General features: G+C 45.2%; 1 protein-coding gene across 5 annotated transcripts in view; it reads left to right on the forward strand.

The window, feature by feature from the left end:
- LOC123364156 (hexokinase-2) overlaps positions 1-19,443 on the forward strand; it is a 132,389-nt gene extending 112,946 nt beyond the window's left edge. For all 5 annotated transcript variants that reach the window (XM_045006014.1, XM_045006013.1, XM_045006016.1 and 2 more), the window contains 8 exons: positions 147-295; positions 2,966-3,085; positions 5,550-5,645; positions 6,559-6,658; positions 8,530-8,713; positions 10,004-10,159; positions 12,309-12,542; positions 13,957-19,443. In XM_045006014.1, the coding sequence (XP_044861949.1) occupies positions 147-295; positions 2,966-3,085; positions 5,550-5,645; positions 6,559-6,658; positions 8,530-8,713; positions 10,004-10,159; positions 12,309-12,542; positions 13,957-14,101 (1,184 nt within the window). In that variant the 3' untranslated portion in view covers positions 14,102-19,443. The remainder of the gene's footprint in view (positions 1-146; positions 296-2,965; positions 3,086-5,549; positions 5,646-6,558; positions 6,659-8,529; positions 8,714-10,003; positions 10,160-12,308; positions 12,543-13,956) is intronic.
- Positions 19,444-26,187: the final 6,744 nt, after the last annotated feature.

Raw genomic sequence — 26,187 nt, forward strand, 5'->3', positions numbered from 1 at the left:
TGCTCCCCTTCACTTTGCATTCCTTGGTTGCTCCACTGCCTGTAGATGAGAGGTTGGGGCTGGCTGGGTCTTTGGGGTGATCTGGGTACATCATTTGCTGGCAGCTGCTGTGGATAGTGTTGTAACTGCCTTCGTTTGGGTTTCAGAAAAAGGAGACTTCCTGGCCTTGGATCTTGGGGGAACAAATTTCCGTGTGCTGCTGGTGCGCGTGCGGAATGGGATTAGGCGTGGTGTTGAGATGCACAATAAGATCTACTCAATCCCGCAGGAGATCATGCAGGGGACAGGAGAGGAGGTGAGCAAGGGCCAGCTTGAAAGAAGAGGTGGTGTCTGACCTGAAGTGTCTTGGTGGTGAGGGTACAGGTTAGGAGCTGGGGGACCTGGCTTCTAGCCGTGGCTTTTGCCGCAGCCTGTTTGTTACCCTGGACAAGCCCCTTACGTGCCTCAGTCTTTAAAATGGGATGGTGATACTGCTCCACCTTTGTGAAGTGCTTTGACATCTATGGATGAGAAGTTCTACAGATTTGGGTTCTGAAATTACACAGTCCAGCAGACCTACATGCTTGGACACCAAAGATGGATGCACTCGTAATGCCTATCTGTAGAAACCATCAAAGCCATTTCAAGTAACTCATACCGCTGCGATAGTGCTCTCCATCCATGGAATGCAGACACTTCGCAAAGGTGTGCAAAGATCGTGTTTTACCGGTAGGGAAACTGAGGCACAGAAGTTGAGTGACTTCCCAGAGTCACACGGTGACTTAAGCATAATTCTGCAAAGTATTTCAGGCTGTTTTGGGTGTAGTAGTTGCACTGGAGCAAATTCTGGGCATTGTGTTGCCATTTGCCCCAATATAAAATGCGTGTAAAGATGCAGCTGTCCTGTGCCCACTTGTCACTGTTATAATGATAATAAGGGACCAAGGCAAGAGGGCTTGGTGAGGAGAGCGGGAGCAGGGTGTAGGTGTGATGTATTAATGCCTTGTGACTATTCAGACACATGAAAGAAGATGAGATTTTGTGTCTCAGTTCAGCTGGTAGCTTTGTTCCTGTTAAAAGACAGAAGAAATAAGCCTTGCTAATATTTCACAGCCAGTGGCAGAGTAAGATCAAAGCCACAGGCCTAGGTCCATTGTTGCAGAGCAGCCCCCTGCATTCAGCATTCCTATCTTGCCTTGACTATATGACGGCCGTGTGGTTCTGTTAACCCATCCTTGCCCATATTTCCTGTCACAAGGCTTTCTTCCAAGGAATCCAGCTATTCTAGCAGCCAGCCTGACCGCTCAAGCTCTTGCTTTGTCCCTGAAACTTAATAGACCCATCACCTGAATCTGAAAAACAGGCAAAACAAGGCTCTAAGAAAAGGAGATTCTCCCCTAACCCTCCCTGCCCCAATGCATTGAAATGACTCACTGAAGTATTCCCCTCCATACCCCTCACTAGAGAGTAAATCACAGAAGCTCTAAAATAGAGCAGCAAATGTTGGGAAATCAGCATGATCCAAATTCCTTGCTGTTGTAAACCCACTGCCCTTGGTAGAATTCAGGCAGCAGAGAATTTAGCCTGGCACTGAGCAAATGAAGAGGGTACTGAAGAAGAATTTTCATACTGCTTATAATTTTCCCCTGTACACTTAAAATTTAGGCTGAAAAATCCACACCCCTGAGGGCCATAGTTATGTCCCCGTAACCCAAGGGGTAGAAGTTGCTAGGGTGATGGAAGGATGCTTCAGTTGACCTACTTTATAGTCAGTCAGGGAGGTGAAGTTCCTACAGCATGCCATAGCTGTGCTGCTGTAGACCCATAGTGTAGAGAAGCCCTTTAAATAAGGATAACTGAGCAAACACAACCTTAATTCTAGCATAGCTCTGTGCTGGTGGAACAGTTGTGGGCTTCCATCCCAGAGGTGGCTGCATTTCAGTGTTGGGCAAAAATGATGCCCCCTCTCGTGAGGTGCTAAACACCTCTTTGGAGAGAGTGAGCCTCCTCAACACTGCATCAGCGAGAGTGGAGTGTGATCTCGGCACTGCAGATCAGCCCCCAGATTCACAGGCTGATCAATTTCAAGGCCAGATGGGACTGTTGTGATCATCTGGTCTGACCTCCTCCATAACAGGGGCCAAAGAACCTTGCCTAATAACTTCTGCATCAAGCCCATAACTTCTGTTTGTGCAATAGCATAACTTTTTAAAAAGAGACCAGGTCTTGATTTAAAGGCTTCAGATGCACCACATCCCTGAGTCAGTTGCTCCAATAGTGAGCTAACCTCACTGTTCAGAAATAAAGAGCACTTTTTTTTTTTAGTTTGTTTTAGCTTCAGCTTCCAACCCTTAGATCATGTTCTGCCTTTTTCTGCTCGATTAGAACTGGCTGCTCTCTGAAATCTCTTCCCCGGGTGTAGGTATTTACAGACCATAATCAAGTCACTTCATGACCATCTCTTGGATAAACCAAATAGATTGAGTTCCTGTAACCTGTCACTATAAGGCACGTCTCTCTTAAGTTTGTAAAGTGCTTTTGCATTCCTCTGGGTGAAGAACACTGTATTAATGTTGAATTTTGTTTTGTTTTTTTAACCTGTGCATGAAATGCAGAGAAAAATCTTTTAAATAAAGAAAAGGGGGCTGAAGAAGAAAAGCCTGAAACTTCAGGTGATAACTTTGGGGCTGAGAGGGGGTGGGGTTGTATCCCATTGCAGATGGGGTGACAGGTAACCCAGCCCCAAACTCTGGATTCAGGCATCTCCTAAATATTGACTATATAGGTGCCGCTGTATAATTAGCTACAGGAGGAAGACCTCCATGGAGATAGACTTTTCACTACTTGGTTATGCAGCTGAGTTGAAGTGGTAGCCCATTGGCCTTTGCTAATACCAGCAGACACACTCTTACTTAGCTGGTAGCCTGGTACTTAATCAAGTTTTCTGCAGTTATTAAAGCAACTGCCTCTGGTTGTCTGTCTACAGCTGTTCGATCACATCGTCCACTGCATTTCGGACTTCCTGGAATACATGGGAATGAAGGGCGTGTCACTTCCTCTGGGATTCACCTTCTCTTTCCCTTGCCAACAGAATAACCTTGATGAGGTAACCTATATCCAGCTACCTGGTTATCTGTACCTACTAACTAGCCTGTATTGCCACACTGTTCAGAAACAGAGGGAAGGATTAGAAGATGACATCCTTGTTTTCAAACTTCCTTTTCCTGTCTCACTTGTGAGTCTGTTGCCACCTCTAAATATTTCTCCTTATCTTGACCCTACCTGACCTGAAATCTTGCTCATATCTTAACCCCTTTCCATCCTATTGTAGTTCCCTCTTCCATAGTCTTCCAGAACACCATTGGCACAGCAATTCTGCTCCAAGATGGACCGTCATCAACCTTAGTTACCTTCCTAACTATTGAAATTCTCTTTGCACCTCTCTGACCACTCTAATCTCATCTTCATTGTGCCCCACCAATCCAGAGGCTAAATCCTACCAGAGGATAGCTGCCCATGGATGTCTTTCACAAAGTGTACTCTCTTGGTCCTCATCTCTGTCCCTTCCAGGTTTCTCTCCATGGAGGGATGTCTTGTGACTTGTCATACCCTTGTCTGTGATAGTTTTTAAATGTCATTGTATTACTATGTATGTTTTTATTAATTCCACCCACAAGCAATGCTGGGCACATCGAAGGAGAGGTCCCTGCCCCAAAGAGCTTATGATCTAAATAGACCAAATGTAGATATAGAGGGTGCAACACAACATTATTCCCTGGTTCTCCTTAGTTTCCTGTCGTGGACCGAGATGCAAGTGGTCAGACCTAGTTGTCAGAGCAGTGACGATCAGAGCTAGTGGTTGGAGCAGGAATTGGAGATGGGGAGTCAGAGCTGCGGGTTGGAGCCGGAGTCAGTAGCTTTCAGGAGTGCAGAAGCAGGGAACTGGAACAAAGCAGGAAGACGGCCTCTGATGGAGCAGCCAGCCACATCACCTAGTTGCTCGGACAACTTCCTGTGCCTCCTCTGGCTTAAATAATGAGTCTGAGCCAATCAGCGGGACTAGATGTCTCCTCCAATCAGGAATTGCGTAGGTGGTGCCTCTGGTGAGGTAGGGTCCACCAGCTCATGCTCCCCGCTGATGCTAGCAGGCTGCCGAGTGGTGGCTGCAGTTTGAGGAATCTCTGGGGGCCCAGATTCAAGACTTGCAATCCCTCATTTTTGTTCTTATTAACACTTCCCCTTCTGACCGTCCACTTTGTCGCTTTAGTTCATTTTTAACCCTTTCCCTACCAAGAACTTTCCCTTCCCCCCTGCCCTCCTACGTCCAGAGTCCTTTCCTTTTTAAACCTCACCTTAAACCTTCCTTTTCTTTCTAGCATCTTAATTCTCCCTGTAAAGCCTATTGCAATGCCATGTGTGAAGAGCTTGGTATGTAAAAAAAGAATTAGAATTAGTTTAAGATGTCATGATGCGGAGCTGTTTAATGCAGATATTTCAGTGAACATCTGCCAGGACTGATGGGAACATTATGGGGAAGCTTTTCCCCAGGCAGGAATGGGAGGTAGGCATCCATTGATGCCTTAAAAAAAACTCCTCCTGTGTTAATAACCTGCATCACTGCGACAAAGAAGAGGACACAGCACTAGTTGATATTGACGAAAACAGTATCTAGGCTCCGCCCTCTGTGTGTAGTAGTAGCTGTTGGAAAACAAGTACCATTCAGGTCAGCTGGTGTCCTCCTAGATCAAAAGATGATTTAAAGCTCTCCCTTAAATAGGTTCTGAATAGGCTGGCCAAGACTTTTAACATTGCACCCAACCTGATGCCTTAAAGGGGCCTGATTTTAAGGAATTCTTGAGCCTTCTCTGATAACAACGGCCATACTGGGTCAGAACAATGGTCCATCTAGCCCGACAGTGGCCAGTAACAGACCTTTAGGAGGGAGAGGGGTTGTACAGAACAGGACAGTTGAGGTGATCTACCCCGTCTTCCCTTCCTGGCCTCTAGCAGTCAGAGGTTTAGGTTCACCCCGAGCATGAGCTTGCATCCCTGACCGTCTTGGCTAATAGGCCTACTCTCAATCAGAGCCTTTAAGTTACCACCAGTTGGGCACCTAAAATTACGAGTCCATCTTAAATCTTGACCACAGTCCCCTTTAGCCGTATACGTGAACTGATGTAGCTATAAAGAGCACTGTTACCGGAGCAGATCTTAAGTGACTGTAAGAGTACATCTGTACTACCCGCCAGATTGGCGGGTAGTGTTTGATGTATCGGGGATCGATTTATCGCGTCTCGTCTGGACACGATAAATTGATCCTCTAATCGACGCCCATACTCCACCTCGGCAGGAGGAGTAAGCGCAGTTGACTCGCCGCCATGAGGACGGCCAGGTAAGTTGAACTAAGATACTTCGACTTCAGCTACGCTGAGTTGTGTATCTTAGTTCGAAACATTCCCCCCCCCCACCCTCCCCCCCAGTGTAGACCAGTCGAAAGTCTTTGCTTGCTGCTAACTATTCTGCACTCTCTTCCCTCTCTGGTTTATTGTATCTTTTGTTCTCTTTTTAAGGGGATACTCCTGAAATGGACTAAAGGATTCAAAGCTACTGGCTGTGAAGGAGAAGATGTGGTGAACCTACTGAAAGAAGCTATTCACAGGAGAGAGGTGAATGTCCATGGGACCTCTGATATGAGCGATCAGTGCGCGAATGAAAGGGAGAATTTGCGGCTAGTCACTCAGATAATCCAGATCCGTCTGGAATTATCACTGCAGCTAGAAAGGAAATTTACTTGGCTGAGCATAAGGTCAGAAAATGGCTATATGACTGCCATATCTTACTCCACACGGGACCTTCAGAGCTAAGAGCAAGGGTCTCTACAGCTTGAGCGATTGGACTAAGTCCCCTAGCTGGCAGTGGTAGCAGATTTAGGTGTGCTGTGCTGCTGTGAATTTGGGGACACATAACATGCTCCGAAAAAGGGCATTAGGGGAAATTCTTGCAGCTGCAGGTTCTAACCGTAGCAAGGTCATCCCGGCTCTTCAACCTGCCAGTGTAAATGAGCCAAGTTACAGGCAGTTTTACCTTGTTGGGGTATTTTGGATGAGGCCCAGTTTCCTAAAGCACTTGGCTCTGTAGATGAACAGTCCTAAGTACTAGAAATCGCCATCTAAGGTAAGTCTACACTGGGGGGAGGAGACACGTCTGCGAGTCTGAATCCACATCCTGTGTCACGAGGATAAAAATAGCAGCGAGACATTCCGAATCAGACTGGAGCCCAAGCTCTGGGACCTTCCCAACCTGCAAAGTCGGAGGTCCCATAGTCCAGGCTCCAGCCCTAGCCCAAACATCTGCACCACAGTTAAACAGCCCCTTAGCCTGAGCTCAAGTCATCTGGCATGGCTCAGCCACATGTGTCTAACTGCAGTGTAGACATGCCCTTAGTTGCTTTGATTCCAGTAATAGGGAGCTGTATTAAACCTACATTCACGAGCGTGTTGCTCTGAATGCAATAGTGAAAGGGAGCGTAAAAGGTGCTGGTTCTTCCAGAATAATGCATGGTAGCCCTTTCTTCCTCAGGAGTTTGATCTGGATGTGGTAGCAGTGGTGAATGACACAGTAGGCACCATGATGACCTGTGGTTATGAAGATCCTTATTGTGAAGTCGGGCTCATCGTTGGTAAGAACTGAAGCTTTACATAACAAACCAATCTCTCCCCCCGTACCCAGTTCCTGTTCTGTACTCCTCTCATGTCCTGTATCTTTTAGCTATTCCCGGGAGATCTAGTACAGATCAGAATTTTCCACCAATGGTTGGAAAAATGTTAAAATATTTGAAATTTCAGTGAAAAATGGCAAAGTCAGTGGAAATCTTTTGCCTTCCTCACCCCCAACCAGCTTCATTTCCTTGAGTATTTGGGACCAAATTCAGATGTGGTACAAGCAGATGTGACTTTATTACCTTCCATGGTGAAAGACTATAAAGGATGCTGGTAATGATAAAGAATTCCTCCTGGTGAATACTTTAGGTTTCATGGGTGGCGTGTTTTGACTGGCCTAAGCCATCAGGGTGATCGTCTTGCTTCATTCCTGAGAGGCTCACGGAACGCTCATTGCTTTTTCCCAAGCTGTTTAAGCTCAAGAGAAAGGCCATTGTGTAGGCCATGCTGCAGAGATAGTAGACACAGGTATCACATAAGACTGTGAAATTTGCATTGACAGGGTTGCACAGAGTAATGGTAAAACCCCTAAACCCTATTGCCCGCTTTCTAACAAAGAAACTTCTTAATTTAACACATCTGAGCTCATACCGGGCAATGATCTACCGGGTTAGCTCCATTGATTTCAGTGGAATTGTCAGCAGAATATTTGGCCTTCAGCAGAGCATGAACTGGAATCTTCTGCGATTTCAAAATTTGTTTTTGTTCTGAATTGAAACAAAACATTGAATTTCAAAATTTCCACGGAACAAAAATTTTGGAGAAAAATTGCTTTGGGGTCAATTTAAATGGCTTTTTCTTTCAATTTCAACTTTTTTTTTCAATTTTTGGACGATATAAAATCAGTTTAGAAAAGAAAAACCAAAATGTTCTGTTCCAAAAATGTCAAAATGGAAATCGTGTCCATTTTCTCCTTGGCAAAATTTTGTTGTTGAAAATGACATGGTCCCATGGAAAATTTAGATTCTGCCAAAGTGACTTTTAGCAAGCTTTAGCACAGGGGTGGGAAACCTACAGCCCGTGGGCTGCATCCAGCCCGCTGCTTAATGTCATCCAGCCTGTGGCAAGTCTTAGTGCCTCCCTGCAGGGCTGGTACTGCGAGCGCCGGCTCGCCCCACTGCGGGGGGACGCCCTGAGCCTCCGCGCCCCCCCGCAGGCAGGTGAGTTGAACGTTTTATATTTCTGTGTCTAAAAAAAACCACACTAAATTTAAGTTGCTTTTTACTTGGTGGGATCATGCTACCACTTGACAGGGATGGTGTCAGGTTTAACTTACTGGGCCTGATACTCCTCTCACTCACCCCCAGGTGCAAATCAAGGAATAATCTGCTGAAGTCTGAGGCGTTTACACTGATTTGCACCCTTGTTAAGTGGCAGGAAAATCCAGCCCATTGTTTTGTGATCCTTTTGAGCAGGGGGTTGGACTAGATGACCTCCTGAGGTCCCTTCCAACCCTGATATTCTATGATCCTATGATACTTGTGTGTGGCCAGCGATTGATATATTTTTTTTTTCTGTGGGTCAATGGCCCATCATAGAAAAAAGGTTCCTCACCCCTGCCCCAGCATTTAGCAGGTAAGATCATAGCAACAGATCATATCTAGTACTAGATGGGTGACTGCACACTATAGACATCATGGCTGTATGCTACACCAGGCATTGACAGCATCTGGGATAGGTCTCTCCCCTGCTTGAGCTGAAAGAGTCTCTATTAACTACCAGTAGTAGTACAGCTCTTATCTTCCAACTGTTTTTTGCTTTCCCTTGTATTCCCCTCAAAGCAAGAGACATTTCATGAACCTTTAGACCTTTCTGTGCTCTTCTGCCACAGGCACGGGCAGCAACGCCTGCTACATGGAGGAGATGAGGAATGTGGAGCTGGTGGAGGGTGAAGAGGGCAGAATGTGCATTAACATGGAGTGGGGGGCATTCGGGGACAACGGCTGCTTGGATGACTTCCGGACAGAATTTGATATGGCGGTGGACGAACTTTCTCTCAATGCTGGGAAACAAAGGTGTGTGCGCATGGCTTTGAAGATGGCCATGCTTTCCACGCTCTCTTGGAGAACACATGGCATTAAGGGATCTCTCTAGCACCGTGGTTCTCAAACTTCTGTACTGGTGACCCTTTTCACATAGCAAGCCTCTGAGTGCAACCCCCCCTCCCCTTATAAATTAAAAGCACTTTTTTTGTATATTTAACACCATTATAAATGCTGGAGGCAAAGCAGGGTTTGGGGTGGAGGCTGACAGCTCACAACCCCCCATGTAATAACCTCGTGACCCCCTGAGGGGTCCCGACCCCCAGTTTGAGATCCCCTGGCCTAGCACATCCTGGGCTACAGGCCAGGGGCTAGGATTTGTCCCATTAGTTTCATTACATGGTACCTGAGCATCATGAAGATTCCTCCCCATTTTTCCGACCATCACCTCGGGCAGAATTTGAAATAAACCAAGGCTAGAACTTGGGATGGAAATTTGGAGACTTAGCACTAAACTAGCTGACCCTTTCCTAAGGGCCTGACCATGTTCTCACTGACATCAGGGGGTCGGACCAAGCCCCATGAGCATCATGTTTCTTTTTCATCTCTCTGTGCCTCTGTTTTCCACCAGCAGCGTGGGGGGATCATGCTACAACTTGACAGGGATGGTGTCAGGTTTCACTCACTGGGCTGGATATGCCTCTCACTCGCCCCCAGGTGTGAATCAGGAATAACTCTACTGAAGTTTGTGGCGTTTACACTGATTTGCACCCTTGTTAAGTGGCAGGAAAATCCAGCCCATTGTTTTGCGATCCTTGGAAAGAAAGTGCCATGAGAGGCGCAAAGTATTTAAAGGGCAGCCTGGAATTCTTCTACAAACCCCATCCTAGAGCCAGGTGGTTCTCACCCCACTGCAGCTGAGCATTTCATGTTCTTAATGCTGAGCAGGGCTCCTCCCACTAAGCAACCTCTAAGCGCACATCAGATGATGCAGATGCCAGAGTCCAGCCCATGTGATGACACTTCCAAATCACCCCATTTGAAGCTGTCTTTGTACTTAGCTACTACAGCAACGAAGGGCAGGCGAGTGCTTCACAATCGTAAATGGGTTTGGTCCTCCCAGATAGGAAAGGATTGTTATCTTCATTGTACAGGTGGGGAGCTGAGGCACTGGGGGGGAGATTCAGTGACTTGCCTGAGATTACTCAGGGAATCTGTGGCAGAGCTGAGCATGGAACCAAGATCTCCAGAGTCCCAGTCCTTTGCCTTATCCCCTACTCTGTCCTTCCTACCCCACGCTCAGCTGTGCCTTTTCAACTCCAGGTTTGAGAAAATGATCAGCGGGATGTACCTGGGCGAGATTGTCCGAAACATCCTGATTGACTTCACCAAGCGGGGGCTGCTGTTCCGGGGAAGGATCTCTGAAAGGCTGAAGACCAGAGGGATATTCGAGACGAAGTTCTTGTCTCAAATTGAGAGGTGAGATTCCAGACGCAGAAGGGAGGGGTTGGGAAGGTGGATGAACGAAGACGCTTGCCCCTTGCATACAGATGGGATGTAATCGAGTTGGGGAAAGTATATCCAGTGAAATTTAGCAAGGTCTTGAGTACAGCTAGCAAATGGAAAAATTGGGGAAAAAAAATTTGCTATGGGATTCATTGACCAAAGTTTCATTTGACCTGAAACTGAACATTTTGTTTGGATTTCAAAGCCTTTTTATAACGGTTTTGAGTTTTTAATAAATATTAAAGGACACTTTGAAACAAAACACTGATATTTTTCAGATTTTTTTTTTTTTATTGAAATGATTGGCGAAATGTTTGGATCTTGCCAAATCTGTATTATTTTTGCCCCCACCCCCACCCCAGTGACAGACCAAACATTTTGCCCAGTTGTGGTTTTCAGCATTCAGCAGCTTGCTGGATTCTAGCCTCCACTTACCCCCACTCGGTCCCTTGCGGGGTCTGCTTCTTGCAGAGCAATGTCATGCCGAGGGTTTTCATGCTGCATTAAAACCAGTCCCCCGTACAGCAGTGACTCTTCATCTCTATTTTTTGTAATATCACTGACCCAATATTTCCTTCCTGAAATAATTTCCCTTCTTGTGCACGCACGCTCAAGTTTGTTGTGTGGTTGCCTTGCACTCCCTGCTCGGCTGCGGTGTTGATCTTTAATTGCTGCCGTTTAAAAAATAATGTCCTTCATTAAAGCACAGGGGGAGGTGGGGAGGGGTAGGAAGAGGCTCTGATTCCTGATTGACTCACACGGTAAAACTCCATTAGAGATTCCAAACATCTGCAGCGCAAGCAGCAACCAGGAGTAATCTAGTAATTTAGTTCTAAGGAAGTCAGTGGAATTTCATCCAAGTCACATTAGATCCAGAATCCTTCCAAATTCTTAGGTGTACATGTAGATAACTAGATAGAATCCCAGGGCTAGTGCTGTGACACTGTCAATGGCGTGGGTTTTTTGGGTGGCGGAGGATGAAACAAAGCTGTGAGTGCAGAGTGCTCTCTATTCCCGCTTCACTAGATATTAACAAGCTATTGTTAACTGGAGGAGCTACTTCTGCACTCATCATCGGGGGCTTTATGATGAAATCACCACTCTGATTATGATGTAAACTTAGTTCACGCTAGTGAGATCTGCTGAGTGGGAAAACTGGGATTTTCAAAGGTGCCAAAGGGATTTAAGTACCCAGATCTCATTAAAATTCAGTGGGAGTGGGGCGTCTAATTTCCTTAGACCTCTTTGGAACTCCCAGTATACATGAAATGCTGCCCCTTTACTACCCAACAGATCTGCCTCCTGGATATTCAGTCAGTTCTGCTGATCTGAGTGACAAATACAAGTATTAAGTTTTAAAGTATCAGAGGGGTAGCCATGTTAGTCTGGATCTGTAAAAAGCGACAAAGAGTCCTGTGGCACCTTATAGACTAACAGACGTATTGGAGCATAAGCTTTCGTGGGTGAATACCCACTTCATCAGATGCATAAGTTTGAAAGGCACTTTAAGACTTAGGTGCTCTTGAAAATGAGCCTGGCTCCTAAGTCACTTAGGTGTTGCAGCACTGAGTGGAGCATCTCCTAAATACTTTTTCAAAATCTAAATGAGACAAGGCAGGTAAGGTCCTATCTTTTATTGGACCAACTTGAATGGGCGGAAGGGACAAGCTTTTGAGCTTCACGGAGCTCTTCCTCACATCTGGAGGTGGTAACCAGAGTGTCCAAGCTAAATACAAGGTGGGACAGATGGTTAAGCATAAGGCTTTAAAAATCTAGACCTTGTTGCTTATCACTCTCTTAGCCCCGTGGAGACAGCTCAGCTGCAGGAGAGTGAGTTGGAAAATCTCTTCTTCCTTGTGCATCATCAACAGGATTCTTTGCCAAGTTCTGATCACTTACGCCCAGTGCAAGTGGTGGGGCTGCACTGAAGGCAGAACCTGGCCCGCAGAAGCTGTTATTACAGGTGATGCTGCACGAAAAGGAATGAACTGACGTCATTCTTTAGATTAGAACTATACGTCCAAGGGCATCAGAGTTCAGACTGTTCCTGCATTCTGATGTTGACAGCAGGCTTTCTTTTGGTCTCTAATGCCTCTGTCCTGCCCTGTCTGCCTTCCTCCAGCGATTGCCTAGCCCTGCTCCAGGTCCGCTCCATCCTCCAGCACCTGGGCCTGGAGAGCACATGTGATGACAGTATCATTGTGAAGGAGGTGTGCACCGTGGTAGCCAGGCGTGCTGCTCAGCTCTGTGGCGCTGGTATGGCAGCGGTGGTGGATAAAATCCGGGAGAACCGCAAGCTGGACTTCCTTAAGGTCACAGTTGGTGTGGATGGGACACTCTACAAACTGCATCCTCAGTAAGTTACCCTGGGTGAGAGTCTCCGTAGGTCAGAGGTTGTTCCAAGGGGACGTTGGCAGCCAGATATGACTGTCACAAGCAGGCTACAATGGCAGATATAAGAACCAGGGCTGGTTGAAAACTTTTCATCCACCTTTTTTTGGATAAGCCAAAAATATTCATATTGTTCGGTATTTCCCCTCCCTGGAAACCAAACATTTGCTTCACGTTGAAATGAAAAAATGTTCACTTTTGGGGTATTGGTTTTTCACCCTTTCTCTTTCCCAAGGGGTGAAAAAGGAGAGGAATGAAAGGGAAAAATTTGTATTGAAACAAATTATTGAGATGAAAAAATTTAAAAAATCCATGCAAAATTGAGATTTTTGTTTCTAAATCTTTTGCCCAAACTATGCAACCATTTCTCAACCAGTCCTAAAACAGTGGGATGAAATTAATAGGCCAAACCTGGGGTGGGTTGGGGTGATCCATTAGATGATGGAATATGTTCTGCATGGAAGGGGTAGAAGCACCCTTGTCTTGGTCACTTTAGCAAAGGGCTGGGAGACCTACTTTTGAGACCATGAGACATGCTTTAAAGACTGTATCCAGCTGGTCTTGGATTTCTATCACTGACATTCGTTTGTGAATAGCTGTGTTGCTGTGTCTACATTTTCATTGCTAATTGGGTCAGTGCAGGGCTCAGGAAGCATTCTTCCTTCTGCCCTGGGATGGCTTGTGCAGTCAGTGCAGTGCATTATGGGCTAGATGAGCTTTGAGGATGCCATTTTGGAAAGTTCAACTTTTCGAAAGTCAGGGACGCAAGGAGCTTTACCCCGTTGGGTCCATCATGCTGGAGACTCACTGAGCTAAACCTGGCCTCCTCAGCTACCAACCCAGGGGAAGTGGTAGAAGGAGCATGGAGGCCAGTGGAGCTGCTGCTATCTGGACCCGCTAGATTGTTCTCGTTCACAAAGAGCAGGTACCAACTGCTATAGCCCTGAGGCTGTTCTGGTGGCATGGAATAGCTTTCTGCAGGACTGGGAAGTGTTGTTCCTCACTGCATCCCAGAGGATCTCCCTAGTCCACAGCCTGACTGCTCAGGTCCAAGTTTGTACTATTAGATGGTGCCTAATGTAACCCACCTCAATACAGAGTGGGTCTCTGTTTCCATCTATTGGCTGGCCCACATAGAGAGGTTTATGGGTACCTTACTCCTTTAGTTTACACAGTAGAGACCATGCGGTTAGATCCAGAGGTCTCAGGTTCATTCCCCACAGCTGATTCATCCAGATGGTCATTGTGGGAGTTCTGGGGGAAAGCTTTGTCCTTCTGACCATCCTCTTAGCGGAGATTAAAATGAACTGAGGCCAAAATCTAGGGTCGAGACGAGGAGCATCATAGATATACTCACTCCTGTCCTCCACCCGCTGCAGCTTCTCCTCCATCATGCACGAAACAGTGAAGCAGCTGACCCCGAAGTGCGAAGTGACTTTCCTCCAGTCAGAAGATGGCAGCGGCAAAGGGGCGGCGCTCATTACGGCGGTGGCGTGCCGGATCCGGGAGGCCGGGCAGCGATAAGAGGGGTCGTTCGGAAGGCTTGGATTTAACAGAGCAAAACCAGCGGACCCTTTCCCACCCTCCAACACACACACCTTCTCCTGCTCCTCAACATGCAGATTTTTAGCTTTACTTGTTCTATCAAGATACTGAGACCTGAGATGCCGTGTGTTCGAAGTTATTTTCTTAGGAGTTCTATTGCATGCCATCAAACTACCTATCGAGTAAAGCTAAAAGTGTCCTCAGGGAGTGTAGCTACGTTTTCAGTCAAAGCCCTTTTTGTTTCACCACAGCCTATTTAAAATACTAAATCTCCCTCCCCAACCACAATGGCGTTTGTTCTGTAGCAGTAGAAGGATAATGCCAGAGCAATTAAGACACTGCATTGTCACTTCGATAGTAAACAGTACCTATTTGTAGATGTCCAAGTCTTAACATAAGCACACTAGAAAGCAAAACCTCTTTTAAGATTGGGTTAAAGACCTCCACTAGTCTTTTACCCTGATCAAGGCTGTGTTATTTCCATGAAAGTCATGGTAACGCTCTTAAAAGCACAGGGCGCAGCATTTAAACCAATGCATTTGAATCTGCGCCGAAGGATACAAAGTGTCCGTATGGAGTGGTGAGTAATATTAAAGTACCTGCTGGATCGAGTTAAAGGTGCTTCTTTAATTCGACCAGCAGAGCATGTGCCTGGAAATACTTGGGGACTCAGGGTGTAGTCCCATTTCCCAGCTTCTCCTCTATTCATTAAATGTAGTACTTGACATGTGTAGCCAATGGCGACCCCTACTGGCGCATGCGTGCATAGAAAAAACCATCGCTGAAATGAATGGTTTCTCTTCCACAACCGTTTCAACACTGTGCCCTCAATTGATGTGGTGAGTTTGGTTTTATTTTTGTCTGTGAACTAGCTATGTATCTTTATTTGTAAAAACCCCATAGGTCACATCTGGATTTATGCACTGTATTTATGTTTCGAGAGATCTTACGTCTTTTATGTATATAGTCATGAATGGGGGATTGTTATTGACTAGTTTTAATGTGGTTTGAGAGACTAGTGCAGAATGCTCTTTTATTATTTAAAATAACTGTCTGGGAGCAGGCTAGAAGGACTGAAATTTCTGAGGATAGATGTATGGAAGGGGTGCAGTCATTTCAGGTCTTGTATCATCAGGGGAAATGGAAGTATGAAGGCCATGTATTCAGTGCACTAAAAGAAATAGCGGCAGCCAGGGAACAAATGAATTGGTTAGTTCAGAGTCTGATCCTGCTCGTTCTGACTCACAAGTAATCATTGCTCATGGGAGCAGGCCCCCATTGAGGCACGGTCCTAATTCTGCTTACACTGAAGTCAGTGACAAAATCCCCATTGACTTTAGCAGTGCAGGAGTAGGTCCTTGGTTTACTCACTGGAATAAACCAGGATTAGGCTCTAGCTGTTTCTAATCTAAAGGGTTAAACATTTTATTCTGCAAATATACGTTATTCTTCACCACCACCGCCAGCTCCCATTGAAAGCAACTGGAGTTTTACTGTTGACTTCAACAGGAGTTGGGGTTCAGGCCCGAATTTCTCATGAGATTCGGTCCCAGTCCTGCAAACAGGCACCGTGTTTTGCTTGAAGCACGAGAGTAACCCACTGCTGTTGATGGCAGCACTCACCTGCTTATAGTTAAACACGTGTGTGGGTGCAGGAGCTCAGTGGCAAAGAAATAAGCGTAATTTTGTGACCCCCCTCCCCCCCCCCCCAAATGTCAAAATCCTTCTGGTTTTCCAAATTGGCAACCCCAAAGCTAACAGCAGGTTTGCTCTGTGCAGCAGAACTCTCCTCACCACTTTGCTTTTTATGGTAAAGAGTTAATAATTGTGCAGACGAATTAAATTCTGCAATTTGTTGTTTCCAAAACCAGCAAATTCACACACAAAATTATGCAGGGGTGTGTGATGAATCGCATAAACTTTTTTGTAAATATTTAACACACGTCTGGTGATGTACACATAAAAACCTCAACCTGGCCATCAGTTTCGAGGGATATAGAATTTTTGTGTGTGGGTGGGGTTTTTTTGTATATTTTTATACTGCTTGGGGTAACGCCTTTACCAAAAGAATCTCTATGTGGCTGTCAATTCCAATAGCGCCATTTTAAAGCACGCCACACGTGTCTCTTGGCATTTTAAATGCTTATATTTTTTTATAAGCCACAAGATTACTATATAAAATAAATGGAAAAATAAAAAATGATGTGTACAGAAATAATGTAAGAGAATCATCCAGTTTAGAAACTTTAGATGAATTTAAATAAATTATCTTTTTTTTAAAAAAATAACAGAAAACCATCTAATCCAATACCAAGCAGTTGTGTGTGATTCTTTTACTGGGATTACTAGTATTTGCCTACTGATCAAGGCATTTTTTGCTTTGATTATATCTACTGTACAGTGAAGAAGGTTACAGTTGGGGAGTATATTTATAAACTTGAAGACAAGGGATTATCCAGCAGTGTACCTCTTTTTGAAATGCACTATATTTCACCAGTAGTGAATGAGTTCACTTTTACCACAGATGCTTTCTTTGCAATCAATGACATAGTGGGTGCCAGGGCAGTCCCTTTTCGTAGCTGATTCGGGGTCTGGTTCAGCAAAGCACTTGGGCATGTGACTTAAGGGGTTATAAGCATACGCTTAAACTTAAGTGTATGTTTAAGTGCTCTGCTGATTCCGGGGCTTGGCAATGTTGGCTTCTCCCTTTCCTTGCAGTATAGTGGGTTCCGACTGTGCAAATGGTTTAATTCTCACCTGAAGAGTTGCATTGACGTGAGTGGATTGACTTGCATGAATAAGGGGTTTCTAGATGGAACCAGTCCCTGGCCATAGTCCTTCACCCTTGCTTATGGGCCCATCCCAATGCCCACTGAAGCGAATGGGAGTCCTTTCACTGATTTCTTTTTTTTAATGGGCATTAGATTAAGTGCTTTGCAGAGCTCGGCCCTGAAGTAGGTGCCTGGGAGCAATCTCATGATGTCAGTGGGACTACTCATGCACTTCAAGCTCAGTAGGTGCCAGTGTTCTGCTGGATCTGGGCCTTGGTGAGTAGTCCCATTGGGGTCAATGGCACTTAATTGGGTGAGCAAGGAAAGCTACATTAGGCTCTCTGAATGAGGGTCAGATCCGGGATAGCTGAGCACTCTTTAATTCTCATTGACTTTGGGAGTGGAAGGCTTCTCGGCACATTTGCTCTCTTGCAAATGGAACAGGCTTAATGGCGGCAGGATAAGTTAACAGGAGCTCACAACTATCTTCAAGCTTTCTTGTCCTGACAAGTGTGTAGTTATGTGGCTCCTGGAATTTCTCCCCAGCTTAGGCTCAAATGAGATCTGCAAAGAGGTGGGCGCTCTTGAGTGCGAAAGGAAAGCATTTCCATGTGGGATGTATTGTTTCAAAATTTCTATGCTACCAACTTGTGGGAACCAGATCCAAACTTTCTCAAAGTTCGGAGGGAATTCCCATCTGAGTTTTGGGTTTGCCCAGTTACAGAGCAATGGGCTAATTGCGAAGGCTGTCTCCGAGCTTCACCAAAATTTCAATCTGGGTTGGATAGTTCAGGGCCCATCTCTCTTAAAAACACTGCCTCTTGTACCTCCTTGTACAGCTTCTTAGGGATGCATTGAGTACACTTGACTTAAGCTGCAGCAGAGGCTCCTGCCCTCTTTTCATGCCCACTTTGACTCAAATGCAAACCAGAATCCAATGTGTTCCCAGTTCACCTGAAACAAAAATTATACTTGAAACATACAGATCATCTCCAGACCATGTAACTGAAAATACGTCTTCAGCATATGGCTCAGTTGTGTCTATGCAGAATGTTTCCTCTGTTCACTTTAAGAGTACAGTTTGTGCACTTTTCTGTATCGAAAGAGAAAGCATTAGTACACATAGAAAGCTGCTGCTGTCTTACCATTCCTTCCAGCTTAGGAGCTAGGAGAACTATATCAAGAATTTTATAGCTGATGGCAGGTTGTGAATGCAGCTTTTTCAGGAGGACGTTGTTCTTGGTTCAGAAACTGGCCAATGTGAAATGGAACTGAGACATAACAAAGTGGGATTGTAACTTCTAAACCAGAAATTACAATGGGATGTTAAATTAATGTGTGTCAAAATGAGAAAGGAAGATCAGATCATGTAGACAGGCATTGATTCTCAACACTGGTCTGTCTTTCCTCCACTAAGAAAATTTTGCAACACTTTTCAGAATGGCTTATTTTTTGTTCCCATTCAGATGCATTTTCTTTGTTCTCTTTGATGTAAGGTTTATTTCTTCTCCAGAAAGGCAGGGATTCATCTTTTAGCAAGCCGGCACCTATTTTTCTCCCTGATGTTAGTTGCCAGGTGTAAGAGAGAATCATTCTTTCTACCTTACAAATTATTCACTTGGCTGTTACCTTGGATGGGATTTTTTATTTGACAAACTGTAAAATATTGTGCATGGTAGGAAGAACCTTAACATGCAGATCTCCGAGCAGAATGAGCTAGGCCAGGTGCAAATTATAGTGAAATCTGCCTTTAAGCAATACATATGATCTAATAAGTCTCTAAATTGCAGTAGAATATTTCAGAGGCAACATAGTCCAGTGGATCATAGGACTCAGAAAACCTGGGTTGTAGTCCCAATTCTGCCACTGATTCTCTGCATAACCTTTTCTCAGATATATTGAATATCTCCACAACCCCAACTGAACTCAGCTGGCTTTGTGGATGTTCAGTCCCACTAAAAATTAGGGCATTAAAAAAAAAATCTGTGCCTCAGTTTCCCCATCTGTAAAATGGGGATAATAATGCATATCCTAGTGCAAAGCACTTTGAGATCTATGGAAGGAGACTGCTATGAAAGAGATAAGAATTATTATTCCTTATTGCTTTAAAGCCGTCATTAAAGATGGAGTGTTACCTTCTGGAGGTGGCCCTGTGTTGCAAGATTCATAGTATTTTTCAGATAGAGAGGTTATTTCACAGACTTACGATAAAATGTGAGCTAGTCCTAGAGACAGTCTGGACTCTCTTTATTGGCCTGAAACAAAGAAAAGTGCATCTTAATGAGGTCTTCAGAATGGGCTCCTTAGGAGGCCGGAGGAGATTTGATTTAAAGCCAAAGATCGTTCAGCTATTAGCGCAATGATTGACTATAGATTTCAGCTGTTCTGTTATTTTTGTGTTTACAGTATTTATTTTTAGTAATTCACTGCCGTACATAGGATTCCTTATTTTTGTACTTTTCATACCATTTTTCTTAGTGTGGTATTGTACTTCCAGCTTCCCCATGGCACGATGATTATTCCTACAAATAAAAACTCTTCCCCAAGGCACAACTTTATCTGGTTGGGCTTGTGTGGTTCTTTTCAAATAATTTCAGAACGTCTTAATCTCATCTCGCAAAGAGACGCACATGGACAGAACCTTAATTAAGGCCCAGCCTTCAAAGGATCCCCTTCTGCCTACATGGCGTCTTGCTGACGTGATGGTGTCTGAGACCCCCCTGTGAGCATACAGGCCCTTCGGTGCAGACTCATTTAGTTGTATTGGAGCCACAATGCGGGTAGGGGAGGGTTTGAGACAGTGGGACCCTCCCGACATACCACGGACCATTAAGCTCTGGTGCTGAAGTTTCTATATTTCAAGCTGTATGAAGAGAAACTACATACGCACTCATCTACCACCTCATTCAAGGATTGCTTAATCCTCTATAAGCCACTTTAATGTTTCTGAAGGAAACCAAGACAAGAAGTAGGGTGTTTGCCCTGGTTTTGATTCTGTATGATGCACAAATGTGATTTCTCACACACACACACACCCTGTTTCAGTCAATGCTTTCTTAACACTAGAAAGCCAGGGGCCTCCCAGTCCTGGAAGAGGCTTTAGGGAGGCAGTGCTGTCTAGTGGCTGGAGCACTAGATGGGGAGTTAAGAGACCTGGGTCCTATTCCCAAATCCTCCACTAGTTCTCCCTCTCACGTATCTACCTAATACACTAATGAACATTCTTCGCTTGCCAGTTCTATTTCTCACTCCACTACGGCTGTGCACATCGTTGTCCCTCTGTGCCTCAGTTTCACCTCCCACATTTTGTCTTGTTTTAAATCGTAAGTTCTTTGCGTCAAGGACAGTCTCTTGCTACATGTCTATATGGCGCCCAGCACAATGGGGCCCCAATCTTGGCTGGGGCCTCTGGTGCTATTGGGTAATACAATAAGTTTGACATCAGCAATAGCAATGAAGTGAAACCTGATTATCTGAAAACGGTAGTGGTCCTGGTCAGAGTGGTCAGCACTTTTATTAACAGTGCTTTAGAGAAGGGTTTTTAGAGTGAAGGGCCCTTCCCCATCATTTAAGGCTAAGAAAACTGCCAGTTTCTTTGAGTAATACAAAAAGTTCTCCAACAAGAGGAGGCAAGTGAAGACATGATATTCCGGATATATCTAAGGCAGAAAATAAAGCGGCAAAAAAAAAAGTTTAAAATCTCCCAGAATGAGCATTATTCAGCCGTATATGCATCCTAGCCAAGCCCCAAAAGGCCCAGATCCAACTTTCTTTTCTTGCACATCCCCTTTAGTTGAACAGCTATAAACTATAGACACAAAGTGGTTTCCACACAGCTTGCGTTCCAGTTGTCTCATTTATTTACCAGCGAGCACACCACAGAGACACATAATGGCTGAATAATACATTGTGTGCATTATTCTTGACTGTTTTACCGATGGGGAACCAGAGACCCAGCTGGTGTGAGCAATGCCCTTGGTCAGCCAGCATGCCATGGGCAGAGCAAGGGATAGGATCCACCATTCCTGACATCAACCCCAGCATGCAGCCTCTGACGGGACTTAGTAAAATGAGGAGCGTGATCTTGTACCCTTCTTGGGAGCCGTGTCATCTGACGTGTGACTGCCTTTAAGTCTGCAGTGTTGAGCTTTGCTGGGCATAGCCTCGTTTGGCCTGGAAGGAAACTGAAAAGGGCTGGCCATTTAAATTGCCAAGTTCAACAAGACATAATTAATGTTCATTCGGGGCCAAAGTGCCACCCTTGAAGGGTAAGAGAGAATAAGACCTGAGAGCGTGTCTGAATACACAGGCTGTACATTTTAACTATACTGCTATAGTTAAAGCAGTAAACTATACTGGTACAGTTAAGTCCCTTAGATTGACACTACAGATCTGTGTCGGAATACCTGTGTTGCTCAGGGGTGTGAAAAAATCCACATCCCTGAGCGATGTAGTTATATCGACCTTAACCCCCATGTCAACGGGAGAGCTCCCATAGATACAGCTCCTGCCTCTCAGGGATGGGAGTTAAGTGTCTTCTCTGAAGTACTCCAGCTGCATCAGTGCTGCTGTGTTTTAAGTGTGGACTTGCACTTAGTGTGGATGTGGCTCTACCAGCATACAGGTGTTTATATTGGCATCACTTATTCTTGTACAGGAAGGGGAATAATCTAGCCTGCTATTAAGGCACTTTTATACTGGTGCAAAGGGGTTGTACTGCTAAAACTGCTTGGGTAGAAACACACAACCCGCAACCAACACAGCTATTCCAGGACAAAAGCTGTGTAGACCGGTGATGTGATTTTTTTTTCAAAAGGGTTGATCACCTGTAGCTCTTGTTGACTACAATGGAAGTGATAGGTACTCATTGTGTCTAACAGTCAAGCCTATTAGCAATTTCTTGTTATGGAGCAGTGTAGCCTATTGGCTGGAGCTCTGGGGTGGGACACAGGAGCCCTTGGTTCTAGTCCCATCTCTACCACTGGCCTGATGGGTGATTTTTGGACAAGACACATTCCCCTCTCCGTGCCTCAGCTTTTCCATCTGTAAAATGGGGATAATGATACTGACCTCCTTTGTAAAGAGGTTGAAGCTCTATGGATGAAAATGCTATATAAGAGCTAGGTATTTATTATTATTTAACTTTGTGCAGAGATTTTTCTTGTTCTAACACAGACCTTTTTCTAGTTTGACTTTTCTCTTGCATTTGTTTGTGTTTTTAACCCAGCTTTAGTTTCAAAAGAAATATTTGATGGGGATGTGCCTACCCCTCCCTTTCCCCCAAATACATAAAAAGAAAATAAGAACTCAAACAGAATTCTGTCCTCTAGAACCTGGTGTAAATCAAAAGTTACTCTGTAAAACCCCAGTGTTAGTCAAAGTAGGATCCTTTTCTGCTGACCTCCGGTACTTCAGCCACCAGACTCAGTGCTTAATTTGTAATGAAAGAGGTGTTGGTGCTCAAGCAGTTTTTTTACATTCATAACGGACACAGGAAGGCCAGTGGTGCCAGGGCTATGAACTGCCAGGCCCAGAGGTGCCGGGGTTACGAACTGCCAAACCCAGAGGTGCTGGGCTGATGCAAATTAAGTACTGATCACCCTGGAAAAACTGGGTCAAACACAAAACAGACAAACATTAGGTATTCATTTGACCACCAGAGGGAGTACCTGCACTGCCATGAATGTAGTTAGCAACACAATGCAGCAACCTGTTGCTATTCATGCAAAATCTCTTTCCTAGTGGTTGCCAAACTGTCTTCATGCAACCCTGCCTGGGAAGCCAGGCTCGCTTTTCTATGTGCTGTTGCTTCAGCGCTGCCCATAGTAAGAATGTTTCCATATTCGTCTATTTAAATGAGTCTGGCGTCAACTGGAGTTTTCAAGACTTGGCCAGTTCCTGCAGCTGTCGTGATAAAGCTTCCCATGTGGTTGTGGTGGGACCGTGCGGTTAGGGGCATTGTGGTCGACAGTCGTTCCTCAGCACCCTTTGAAGCTGCTGTTCCTAGCCATGGCTATAGACCAGCCCCTGGTCTTCATGGCCCATTGGTTTCTTCCACTGCAGCAAGTCTGCTGTATGAGAGTGACAATCACATCACTTCTCGCTGTCAATCCGCTTATACCATTCAGGGCCACATTTTGCGGGGAGGGGAAACCTTTAAAGTTCAAGTGTAAGGGAAATGTTTGTTCTTCAGTAAATGAATTTTGCTCAGCCACATCTCCTGAGCCTCCAGGCTCTCTCCACTGCAAAAAGAGCTGTGTTTTAAAATCCTGCTGGAGGGAAGGCATGCAGAATTTTTGCCTCAATGTTGGTAAAATCCCAGGTGTGGAGTTATAGGGTTGATATCAGCTAGCTCCAGCAAGAAAAAAAACACCTGTCTCTTATCTCCACTATGGTTTCACATCAAGATAGCTACCTCAGTGTAAAAAAAAACACTTTTTTTTCTTCCCTGAAAACAAAGCCTTAGTGAGACATTCCCCTGGAAATTGCAGGCATCTGTAGGACCTGGTGAGAGCGGAGTGGGTGTTCTTCATCATAGCTAGTCTAGCCCTGAGCAGAAACAAGCAGGGCTGCATTTGGTATTCTCTCACCTGCCAACTTACAAAGCTGCCCAGTTTTCTAAGCTATAAAGACCTGTTGTGGGTAGCTGTTTCAGAGTATATAACCCCTTATAACAAGGGAACAGGCCTCTGATGTAAGAAAAGATCTTTGGCAAACTCTTGAGCCAGCCCCACTCATTTTCCATGCCTGGTCACAATGAAAGCTCTTAATCCCAATTGAAACCCAGGGGCTTAGATTTCATCCCTGGTGGAATTCCATTGACATCAAGTGAGTGAGGCAGGCACCAGGCACAAGTTTGGTGTTGGCAGGTCAGCTGTTGAGCGCTTGAGGTTAGCAATGGACCATGAAATTCTGCTACGATGTCATCGCTCATCAGACATGGATTCACTCACGCCCAACACTATCCAAACAGGCAGCTGTTAGCATTGCAGCTGGGTCAGGGTTGGCGGGGACTCCCTGGAAGAGTTTGTTACTGTATCAGACAAGTGTAGCTGAGCTCAGAGCAGGGCAGAAGATCAGAGCTGACCTCTGGATCCTTTCCCCATTTCAACACTCACCTGTGATTTAACACACTCTCCCTCACATCCCAGTGCCACAAAATGTACCTGACTTTGCTGACTAAATCATGCCAAAACAGCCTGCAAATATTTGCTTGGCCATGCACTTCTACATTTTCTTCACTAAATTATTTTAAAGTTAGCAAGGCTCAAACGGAAATGAGCTGCACATTTTTAACAGGGGAGGGTAATTAACCATTGGAACAGCTTGCCCAAGGGATGTGGTGGATTCTCCATCTGTTGCAGCCTTTATATCAGCCGCTGACGTCTTGCTAAAAGCCATGCCCTAGTTCAACCACAAGTTCCCAGGTTCCACGCAGGAATTGCTGGGCAAAAATTCTCTGGCCTATGTTCTGTAGCACATCAGACAGGATGCCTAGCTCTTATACAGCGCTTTTGCATCAGTCGATCTCATAGTGCTTTACAAAGGAGGTAAGTAGCACTATTCCTGGGATACCAGGGGGAAACTGAGGCACAGAGAGGTGAAATGACTTGCCCAAGGTCACGCAGCAGCCCAGTGGCAGAGCTGGGAAACAGCACGCAGGACTCCTGTGCGCTATCCAGTGCTCTATCCACTAGGCATCTCTCCCTATCTGATTATCATAATGGTCCCTTCTGACCTGAAGTTCTATGGCAAATTTCTCAGAAAGGAAACCCAGTGCTAATATTCCTAAAAGCCCTTGAACACAGCTCATGTTTCCTTCCTCCTAAACTGGTGAACAATGCGCAATAATAAACTCACATGTAATACAGCAGCTACCCACTCATCTGTTTACTTCAGATTGCTCCAGCAAGTGCAGGTAAATATGTTCCTGGTGCTACCAGGGCTAATACCAAAGAGAAAGTAAGTAAGGTGCTGCAAATCCAATCAGTATAAAAAGCAAGATACTGAGCAAATCCACCCCCTGGCATATAACAGGGCTTGAGGGGCTAAGGGGGGGTATTCACAAAGGTATTTAGGTGCCTAACTCCCATTGGAATCCCATCCCAAGGGAGGGATAATGAGTTATTGAGCCTTTACAGCCAATTTCTCAGCTGCCCTGCTTTTCTAGATGGTTTGTTGATCCTAACGTTCCCGTCTGGACTCAAAAGCTATGAGTCTACGGGAACTATTTAAAATTCATGCTTTGGCCTCTCTCCCAGATTCTCTTTCAAACGAGTTAAGGCTTGATCCTGCTCCAATTTTTCCAATTAGGAAAAATTATCTAATTCTAAGCATAGCTAAACTCTGGACTGGCTTTCAAGGAAGGTGGTGGCATCTCCATCACGGGAGGTTTTGAAGAACAGGCTGGACAAACACCTGTCAGGGATGGTCTAGATTTATGTGGCCCTACCTCAGCACAGGGGGCTGGACTTGATGACTTCCTGAGTTCCCTTCCAGCCCTGCATTTCTATGATTCCAATAAGATCAGTGGGAATTTTTCAGTTGATAAGGCACTAAGATCAGGCCCTAAATGCAGAGTAGCTAAAATGAGTGGGGGCAGGGCAAAAAACCCTGCAGCACTGATACAGCCAGAGATAAAAATATGGTCTATCTGCCTAAGGATCTCAAAGCACTGGAGCTACTTTAACATGTTGCAAACCCTCTGAGCTAGGTAATTATTCTTATCCCCATTTCACAGGTAACTAAACAGGAGCAGGACATAGGGGGTGCAGAAGGTCAGAACCACAGGCACACGCTCCTCCCCTCTCCATGGGCACTGCTGTGTACTCTCAGCGAGTAGGCTGTGAGCAGTCTGCGCTCTCCCTTTACAAGTGCCGTGCAAGAAGGGGAGAATGCTCCTTAAGGCCTCCCATACTGCTGTATATTGTGGGCAGATTCTGACTCTAAGCAACGTGCCCAACACCTGGTTACATCAGTGGAGGACTCAGGACTTGAACCCACAAGCCAGACCCATGCGTGTGCATTAGCTGATTCTTCTGACTGACACTGGTGCAAATCTGGAGCAATTCCACTGAACTCAATGAAATTTCACCAGGACCAGTGAGAGGAGAGTCAGACCTGCTGGAGATTGTTTAAAAAGCCAGTTCCTTCCTGAATATCCAGCTGTTAGAATGTCACATGCATCTTATTTACTCCATGCATAAACTAATTTTGATGGCATTTATCTAGTGCTGGCAGGGGGCTGCATAGCAGAGAGCAAACAGTTATTAAGAAGGGGCTGAAAATTTAGAT

Source organism: Mauremys mutica, chromosome 2 (genome assembly GCF_020497125.1).
Source record: "Mauremys mutica isolate MM-2020 ecotype Southern chromosome 2, ASM2049712v1, whole genome shotgun sequence".
In the NCBI taxonomy this organism is placed as follows: domain Eukaryota; kingdom Metazoa; phylum Chordata; order Testudines; family Geoemydidae; genus Mauremys; species Mauremys mutica.